The following is a 10209-nucleotide window of genomic DNA, read 5'->3' on the forward strand; positions in this document are numbered from 1 at the left end:
TCGTCTTCGTCCATCTACGCCTGCCCGGTGCTGGCAACACCGACGCGTGCCTTCGTCTACGATGTGTCCCCGGGGTTGGCAACCCCGGCACGATGCGTCGTCAACATCATCTATTTCCTCGCGCACCACTACTTTGACACCCATGCGCCCATGACTAACTCGGCGCCTCCTTGCGCCCGCGGCTCCACGGCAACTTCCTCGACACCGGCTACCATGACTCGACATCGACTACGGCAATCTTCGCACGGCTACCTCGACCACGGCTCCACCACCCACGCTCTCTGCTACCTCGACAAACGGCACAAAGGGCTACCGCCTGCTTGAGAAACCTCGTCGGTTTCCACTCCAGCCATGCCTTTCGCGATGCGCCGACCGTTACGACCGTGTGTGTAGGGGGGGGGGTGTCCGTCGGCTTGCCTTCGGATTCTTCTCCAGTCTCACCGTCAGCGTCGCTCCCATTATGACTGCGGTGGGATGTTGAGTATATTGATTATTAGGAAAGAGTAGATAGACTAGGATTAGTTCTGGCTTGTCTTGTACTCCAAGTTAATCATTATACTCCTATACATATGCCCACGAAGCTCAAGCAATACATCGACTATTTCACAAAATCCTTCTCTTCCTTCTAATAAAATTTAAGGCGTGCCCGGTCACTGCCCATGGATACGTCCGGACGCTTCCGCGGGCATTTGAGGGGCATATTTGACATATCCGGTTGTAGATGCTCGACATGAAGGGTAAAAACTACCCGGAGAAGGAACAAGCATCACGGGATTGACACTGGACATCACTAACTCCAGCGAGGGACGTAGTACGACGAGCAGGAGCATGTGTGTATCGCGTACTTCGCGCTCTCCCGTCCAACGCTTGTCCTGCGGATCTACGCTCGATCGGTGCACGCGCAACACGACGCCATGGCCTCATCAATGACAACAATGGTGGGGGCCATCCGGTCGACGTCGCTGCTCCACATCTCTCTCTCTCTCTCTATTTGATTTTCATGGTCTTTCCAAAGTTTACTGATCCTCTGCAGTATATCACGATGTTGCGTACCCTGTCCATCCTCTACCTCCACCACTGAACCGAGAGAGAGAGTGCAACTCTACAATATTAGAGGAAACCGGCAGTTATGAGAACATCCGTATACGCCGACAAGGCAATTTCGTACCATCTTCTAATAATAAATAAAAATCCTAACAATCTTAGGTTGGATTTTTTTTAAAAACTAGATAAAAGATTTGCCACTTTTATTGAATAAGGAGTTTTATAGGCAGAAGGCCAAAGCCACATACAATACATCACTCTCGCGATATCATGTTACACAAATGTTTAGCACCAGCAAGACACCACAACACCGCTTCCTCTTTGATTTTCGTGACGATGACACCAACAGGCACCGCGGAGTTACGGAATACCATAGCATTCTTTTCTTTTCAGATTTACCATGAGACGAGTAGCATAAGAGAGGTTAATGGCCTTCGCGATTGCGTCATCCTGGACGCATTATTGATAAGGTTGGATTTTTAAGCATGGCAAATCTGACATCTGGATGGCAAAATATATTGTCCCTGGCATGGCGATTTTTCTCAGCAAGCATGGCAAATTCTGACAAAAGAACTTTACGTGATCCTAAATTCTGACAAAAGAACTTTACCTCATCCCTCTCTGGCCAATTCTCCACGGGAGCACTTTACAGTGAGAATTTTAGGGCGACCCCTAGGATCAACATGTCTGGTACCACACTTAGGGCCGAGGGGAACGACCCGCGTCACCTTGCTACGCGAGAGGAAGGGAGAGCCCCGCCACCTTTGGCACCGATCGGGCTTAGCCCGGCGCCCTCTGGCGGTGGCAAGGTAGGAGGAGGGCTGGCGGCGGGGATCGACTAGGTGCGGGAGGGGATGAGGTTCGAGAGGGGAGGGCTGAGAATCTGAATGAAAACTCGCTCCAAGTCAAGTCCTAGTGATTCAAAAGTCAAAACGGTAAAACACTGACAGCTGGACGGGCATTAAATGGGCCTAGTTAAGGGCTACGCCATGGCTGAGAGAGGGGTCAGCAGCCTAGCACAATCTCCCTGCACGCTGCCATGCATTCTGGCCGGCGATCTAAACCCTAAACGAAGCATAGGCTCTACACGGGCCGATCTCTCGTCAGGAGACAAATCGCAAACTAGCTGACAAGGAGGGGCAGGGTAGGCGGCTATAGCCACCTAGGCTGGGCTGAGCTCAAAACGAACAAGCATGAAGCTAGAGACCCAGACGCCAGTAGTAGGAGTAACGTCCTGCATCTGCGTGCTGCGTGCTGCGTGCTGCATGCGCGCATGCAGGCAGCAGGCCCCTGAGTGAATTAAGCAAAGGGTCGACGCCATTGCACATCGTGCTCTCTTGTGCCGCGGGATTTCGCGAGCGGCCGGTGGATCCGGTACACGCGCAGTCCACGCGTAGCGTGCTTCTGTAGTAGTAGTACGTACTCCCTCCGTTCTGAATTACTTGTCGCACGATGTATTTTAATTTTAAATACAGCCATTTCAGCGACGAGTAATTTGGAACGGAGGGAGCACGTGTTTTGGCTCACGGCGCATCCATCAACCCGGCTACGTACGCCGTCCGCCCGTACGGCGCGCGTGCCGCCGTGATGTGTCCTGTCACACTCTGTAGCACGGTACAATGTTGTCGTGTGATATACACTGTCACTAGCTACTAAGCTTTGATTCCCCTCTGTTGACGGACGCACAAAACGGCCCCGCGCTGCATGCACGCCCGCCCGATTGGACCCCGACATCCGGCCTTGACAAGCCGTGCCGGCGACGCTGTACTGGCGCACGCCTGCACATCCCCGAGGAATAAAGGGAAAGGAGGAGGAGTACCAGCAGCCGGGGCCGGCCGGCTGCCCCGCCGCGAGCTAGCCTAACTAGCTAGCTGGTGGCGAGGATCGAGGCGGCCGGACGCGCGCGCGGCCGGCAGCGGCAGGACGGACAAGACAAGAGAGATCGCGAGATGCCGGCCGCTGCGTGCGTGCATGCATGCACAGCTAGCGCGGCGCTCGCTTTCATTTATGGCCAGGCCAGCACCGCTGCCGCCGCGCCGCGCCAGGCTCGGTTTCCCCAACGGCATCGGCCACGCACGGACGTACGTACGTGTGCCCCAGTGCGCTATGGCACTGCCGCACTGCAGTCCCCCCGCGCGCACGTACACGACGCATAGAGACGTACGGTGGCATGGACGCGTCGGCGTCGAGCTATCTATCGAGCGTGTTGTGCAGCGTGCGGGTGGTCGCTGCTGCATGCCGCGCCCATGTGCCGGGCGTGGGCGTACGCGCTGCCGCATCCGCAAACCCGCCCCGCCATGCCACGCCACGCCGCGCATCTCCAGCCCGAGCAGAGCAGTGGCGCACCGGCACGGCGCCGTGTAGCGCGCGGTGCGCACAGGCAGCAGCAGGGGCTACCGCTTGCTTGCCTTCTGTTGTGGGTTTACCCAGCTGCTCCCCCGCCAGTCCGTCACTGCTCCGTTTCAACTCGGCGCACAGTGGCGCGGCCACGTTCCGGGTGCAGTCCGCGCACTGTGCACGCTCGCATTCGTTCCTTTTGTTCCTGCACTGCACTCCTAGCGACCTAGCGGCTTTTCTGACACTCCTATACCGGTCGCTGTGTGCGTACGTGTTGTCACTGCGCGCCGGTGCATGCCGTAGGAGGGAGGAGGGGATCGGAGAAGGGAGCAGAGAGGGGTAAGTGCGGTGCCTGCGCGCTTTTTGAAGCATTGTTTCCTGGGGCGCGTAGGAGCTATAAGTTGCTCATGTGTGCAGTAGTACTCTACAAAGCATGGTGGTGGTGTTTGGCTCGGTAACTGTAGGGGTACTCCTCGGTTTGGCATTTCTGGAGCTCGTACAAAGGGCTGCAACAAATTTATACACTTGAGCGTGTGCAGTACAAAGCCAAACATTCAGAGATGATCTATCTTGCAAGACCCATTGGGTATTCTCGGCTCCTATGGTCCTGTAGCTGGCGAGTTCAACATGTTAAAACATGAGATGATCTTTCTTAGATTATCAAACTAAGGCTCTGACAATCAACATCAAAGTCGTTGTAGTATAGTGGTAAGTATTCCCGCCTTCCATGTCTTAATCTAGATCGCGTAGTACAGGTAGGTTTATTTTTCTGAGGATAGGAGAAGTAGGTTATGATACCAGGGTAGGAGAAGTAGGTTATGATACCAGAGCAATTCCAGGTCTCGGCAAGTGCTGGGAGGCGCCTTCAGGGATGAACAGGGGTAACCACTCGAGACGCAACTTCTTCAACACAAAAGCGCCGCACATGGAACATTGACGCTGTAAAAGGCGGGTATAAAACTTCAAAATTATTCCGTAGAGTAACTAGAAAATGCATGGGAGATGGAAATACAGCGATGGTCATGTCCATACATAGCATTTCGAGAATTAACACAAAGAATTTCACTTCCACAGTTCCAGTCTTCCAGTACCACTGAAACTCAATCAACAAACACTCGACGAATAATAATTCGCTTCCAAGTTTACGGTCTGCCTCTTGTGATAAACTACCGGCTCAGGAAACATAGTTGAACATACATACATACTGCCGCCGTTGAAACAACATACGGGAAGGTGGAAATAAGGAAAATGCCAGGAATAAAACACAAATAAACAAAAAAGGGTGGACAAGATCCAGCAATCTTCTTCAATGGGAACCAAGGTTTAAGCAGATCCAAACTCGGCCATCCACTTCTCGTGACGTTCAATATCAGAGGGCGACACACTCTTCTGGACCTTGACCAAAGCTTCTTCAAAGTCACACATGGCTACCGGGTCCTTTGAGATATCATCCTTTGACATGTTCTTGATCTCATCACGGGTCTTGCCTGCAATCTTTCGCCTCATACCATTCATCGAAGCATCACGACAAACATTTGTCAGGTCATCCCCACTATACCCTTCTGTCCTTCGTGCGACTTCGTCGATATTAACGTCAGTAGCTACCTGTTGATACAAAAGCAGGGCGTTAGTAAGCAACACGAGATATTAAACAGTGACTTATCATCAACGGAGATGATTCAGTATGATTAGTGAACAGTATCCCTGAATGAAATAAAACCACAACGACCAAATGACGAAAAGATGAGCAAGAAATGCTTTAGTACATCATACCTCAACCGTTCTAAGATTTATGCTGATGAGTGACTTTCTGCTTTCAAAACTAGGAAGTGGAATATAGATACGCTTTTCCAACCTCCGCCTGAGCCAATCAAGATTCAGTGAGTTAAAAAACCATATGTGCCAGAGGAATAGTAACATAAATATAGTTACAGTAGTAGAGCATGTAGCTAGCACACTGACTGACAAACAAATTGGCAGGAAAAATAAAACCTGTAGTTTCACTGCAGAAAATAACTGTTTATTGCGGTAGACAATATAAATAGGGAAACGGCACATTAATCAATGTAGAGGCATGAGAGCAGTTAAAATTCAGAACACCCAGATACCACTCTAGCCCGCAAAGGTAGTGAACAGAAACAGAACTCAAGTTACAGATGCTCAAGGCTCTGATCCTACCCCATAAAACGGCGACATGACAAATGTAGCATGAACTAAACAAAAGAATCATTTGCCTTATTTGAAGGAAACTAGTAAATGTGTACGTGCGATGCACGTTAATATTAAGGGAAAAATTAATTGCAAACTGATATTAGGTAGGATATCAATTAAGCGTTAATTACGTCGATAGTGTAGCCGTCGATAATTGGTAAAATATTAATTGCACGTTAAACACGTCGAGTGCTTGCCGTTGGAGCAATATAGGTCGTTGGATTAACATGATTTGATGGCCGAGATTTGTTTGGATCTGCCCCTTTGGGTCTTTTTATATTCGTATAGATATATGTACTACGCTTCACCTCTGGTGATCTCTAACTACAATAGTAACAAAAGTGAAGGAATCGATCCGGTCTCTTACTCTAACAGCAACACAACACTAGAAATCAATGCGGTCTCTAACTCCAATAGCAACGCAACTCTAGAAACCAATCCGGTCTCTAACTCCAATAGTAACATAACTCAAGAAATCAATCATCTTGTACAAATCCAGATATTATGCCAAGAGTTTTGATACTACCAGTAGCACCTCTAAATTAATAAATGCAAATATGAGTGAAAGAGTTTGCCAACCTGAGTGCTTCATCAATATCCCATGGAAAGTTCGTAGCTGCCAGAACCATAACAATTTTCGGCTGACCATCTTCATTGGTAGAGCTATTGTTAACACCATCTATTTGCACTAGAAGTTCAGACTTTACCCTCCTCGATGATTCATGCTCACCAGATGCTCTGAACAAATACATAAATTGATAAATCTGGGCACGGTATTTCTAAATGAAGATAAATAAAATATAAGAACTGGCAGTTTCATATTTTCATTACATTTGCCTGTCAAGCTTAATTAAAAAGAGATATATAAAAAGCACAAGAATGTTCTCTTCTGCGACATGTAACTTATTTACCAGGCAAAACAATTAAGAATGTCTTCAAGTTTAAGGTACAAAGCTGTTGGGAAAATTGTCATTATCTTGGCCGGCATTAATAGAACTTGAACTTGCACGGCAAACAGCAAAATGTATGGTCACATACCCACGAGATGTGCATAGGGAGTCTATTTCATCAATGAAGATTGTACTTGGAGCATAGGCCCTTGCAAGTTCAAATAAACAACGGACCATGCGTTCACTCTCCCCCCGCCATTTCGAAGCCAATGTTGCAGAAGAAACATTAAAGAATGTTGTTCCACATTCTGTAGCTACTGCCTTAGCTAAAAGGGTCTTCCCGGTACCTGGTGGGCCAAACATAAGAACCCCTTTCCAAGGTCGACGAATACCCTGAACAGAAATAGAACCCGAAGGAGTATGATGAGGCACATGTAACTTTAGACTGAATGGAACAGGGCACAGAAAAAGAGAAAATATACAACATTAATATCATGAGTTACTAATTTTAGAAACTCAAATTACGGTTAGCGTGATTGGGTATACATAATTTTAAATGACATATTATAAACCAGCCATATTAAAGAAAAAATAATAAGTGTGGATGTCCAGATGACTCATGTGCACCATGCTACCAAAGAAAGGCAGCAACTTTGTCCATGGTCATGACGTTAGATAGCAACAAGAATGAATGAACAGATAAAATATCAGACACTTCATTGAATAGCATAGTTTGAAATTCCAAATCGTTACCTGAAAATATTCAGGCATCCAGAGAGGAAGCACAACTGCTTCCTCAAGGAGTCTTTTGGCCTCACTAAGTCCTGCAACATCATCCCATCTCACTCCTGGGGTAGAGTCTAGAACATCTCTTTCAAGCATGGCAGCTAAGTCCCCATCCGGTCCTTCATACTGTGCCTTCTTGGACTTACCTTCTTCAGCATCGCTGCTCTGAAAGGAAAGGATAAGAGAAAAATAGAAAAATTCAGAAACGCGATTTGCATATAGCAGTATTCTGTAGTTCCATATCATCAAGTTGATCAAAAAGCTAAACCCAACAGAGGCAGGCACAAAAAAAAAAAACATGTATATATGCGGATTCTAGTTCCCTAATTTAGAAGGTAACAATAGATGCTCTCCTATTTCAGTATACAATTGCTTTTGAGATGCTTGGTGATTTCAACATTATTCTTGTTGTGTGCACCATCATACTTCATGCCTATGGAATATGCACAACGAGGAGCTAGAAATAGATGATGATAGAGTATTCCTTCAGTATAGAGTTAAAAAAAAGTGTCTTCAATAACTATAAAAAGGTATGTTGCTCGGTATGACAAACTAAATGATTTTAGGAACAAATAGAGAACCCAAGTCGACATATTTAAGGCTATCTTCTAAAAAAAGGCTAAGGTTAACTAAATGGCACCATGTGATTGACTTCAGTAGTATCTTGCAGAAAACTGTTAACTCCACTTTGCATACACCAACATATGTTGGAAATAACAGATGAAGCCACATTTTGAAACCATACAATACAAAGACTAATATATAAGAAGTATATATCCTGGATGATATTCAAAAGCTCCCTTTTCTTCTTCTTTTGGCACTAGGCAGACAGGCAGGTAAACATTGCCAGCAGAAAAAAAAAAGGGGGGCAGCCCCAGTGCATGTAGCTCCCGCTTGCGCAGGGTCTGGGGAAGGGTCCGACCACTTTGGGTCTGTTGTACGCAGCCTTTCCCTACATTTCTGTAAGAGGCTGTTTCCAGGACTTGAACCCGTGACCTCATGGTCACAAGGCAGCAGCTTTACCACTGCGCTAAGGCTCCCCTTCTCAAACATATGTCAAACATATATTTTCTCATTCATGGGTGCAGACAGAGGTAACTAACAACATCAACAAAATATATTTGATCAAATAAAGATTTCAGAGTGTAACGAATATTTTCTTGAAGGAAATTACCGCTGAATCAGCCTTGCTCGAACTTGATTTTCCTTTCCTCCCGCCAGTGCTTGAAGCAGTTGATGATCTTACCGCAGAGCTTGCTTTACTTCCGCTGGGTTTTGCACCACGGCTAGGTGTTCCAGTCTTTGATGGACCCCGTGCCCAAGCTCCATCTTGTGAGGATTTTCTTGCACTAGATTGGCCTCTTGCTGACCTTCGGTTTGGTGTATTTGTATCTCTTGGAGGTGCCCATACATCAGGGTCGTCAAAGGTTGATGGCGATGATGTTGGATACTCGTCCAATGGTTGGAACAGAAATGATTTATTATTAGAGCGAATAGGAGGCGACGAGGACCGCATTGTCCCAGGGGCTTCTTTAAATGACTTCAATTGGGCATCGAGCTGCCTCACAATCTCTACCTCTTCACTTATAGCTTTCTTACAGTTCATCCATTTTGTGCGGATAAAGGTGTCGTCTAAATTAGCTAGATGCCTGCATAGATATTCTCGATCAACTATCACATCATGAAGGACAACAAATTAGAAACACCTGTTAAGCTTTTACTCCTAAGTACTAAAGATAAGGAAGCAACGGGGAAATGCATTATCTCACTCTGTGCGTTCGGTTTATTCGGTTTGCATGATTCGGTTTATACGGTTTTCCGGTTTGTACGGTATTAATACTTCGGTTTATACGGTATGATATTAAAATACGGTTCGGTTTCGGTATATACCAAATTATTTCGGTATGGTTTCGGTATATACCATAATAACCAAAGTTGACGCGAATTTGAAAATGATATACTATATTTTACAAACTTATAAATTCAAACACATACTTTTTAAATACAAATAGTATATAACTTTATATAAGTATATATGCATGCCCCAATTCATGCCTTGAAAGGTTATGGACGACGTGGTTAGCATTTTTGCAAGAGAAAAATTACTACGTTACAAGAAAAAATGGGTGTTCTTTGCAGGAAATTTTACTCTTATACAAGAAAAATGACTACTTGTATCGTTGTTTGCCTCAGGAAATATATATTTTTATTTCGGTTTATTCGGTTAGCCATTCGGTTTTTCGGTATATACCATAAAAACCGAAATTCAAAACGGTATGAAAAGTTCATACCATATCGAAACCAGAAACCATAAAAATCGTGAATTCGGTTCGGTTCGGTTTATTTTCGGTATGGTTTTTCGGTTCGGTTTTAAAATGCACAGAGTGAGCATTATCCACGTTTTAAATATCAACAATATTCACCACATCGAATATTTTACCTTTAAATCTGTAATGGATTAACATATCAACAAGACCAGGGAATCCGCAAAAGGCTGATCCTGACGTGAATGCAATGTTCCAGTGAAAACACACGGCTACTGTTTTGAAAGTTTCAAGATGAAATGAAGCATTGGCGTTCATTAGGCGCAACCGTACAAAGCTCAGTATCACTTCTACAATAACCAAGGTGTCTCATGACTTCAAATCCAGGCAGACTTTACATGCATGACCTGACATTTGAAGCACCCAAATCATGAGTTACTACTGGGACGCTTTTTGACGGCAGATCAGCGCAAGTAGAATATTGTTTTCTCGACCCTAACAAATGATAAGCGTAACAACATAGTACTAACCGCAACACGTCTCGCTGGGAGCAAAGTGACTTGAACCCACTATACCGGAACAATCAGACGGATCCTCGCGGGCCAAATCCGAGGCCGTGAGGTCGAATGCACAGATCCACACGGGCACTACGTCACGAATTACACAGCACCTAACCG

General features: G+C 46.0%; 1 protein-coding gene across 1 annotated transcript in view; it reads right to left on the reverse strand.

The window, feature by feature from the left end:
- Nucleotides 1-4390: 4390 nt before the first annotated feature.
- Nucleotides 4391-10209, reverse strand: part of LOC100127070 (katanin p60 ATPase-containing subunit A1) — a 6351-nt gene continuing 532 nt past the window's right edge. Inside the window, exons 2-7 of the mRNA XM_044493799.1 lie at nt 8443-8917; nt 7236-7433; nt 6631-6875; nt 6172-6330; nt 5155-5242; nt 4391-4986 (exon numbers count right to left, since the gene is read on the reverse strand). Of these exons, the coding sequence (XP_044349734.1) occupies nt 4705-4986; nt 5155-5242; nt 6172-6330; nt 6631-6875; nt 7236-7433; nt 8443-8917 (1447 nt within the window). The 3' untranslated portion in view covers nt 4391-4704. The remainder of the gene's footprint in view (nt 4987-5154; nt 5243-6171; nt 6331-6630; nt 6876-7235; nt 7434-8442; nt 8918-10209) is intronic.

The sequence above is a fragment of the Triticum aestivum genome, chromosome 3B (genome assembly GCF_018294505.1).
Source record: "Triticum aestivum cultivar Chinese Spring chromosome 3B, IWGSC CS RefSeq v2.1, whole genome shotgun sequence".
NCBI lineage: Eukaryota > Viridiplantae > Streptophyta > Magnoliopsida > Poales > Poaceae > Triticum > Triticum aestivum.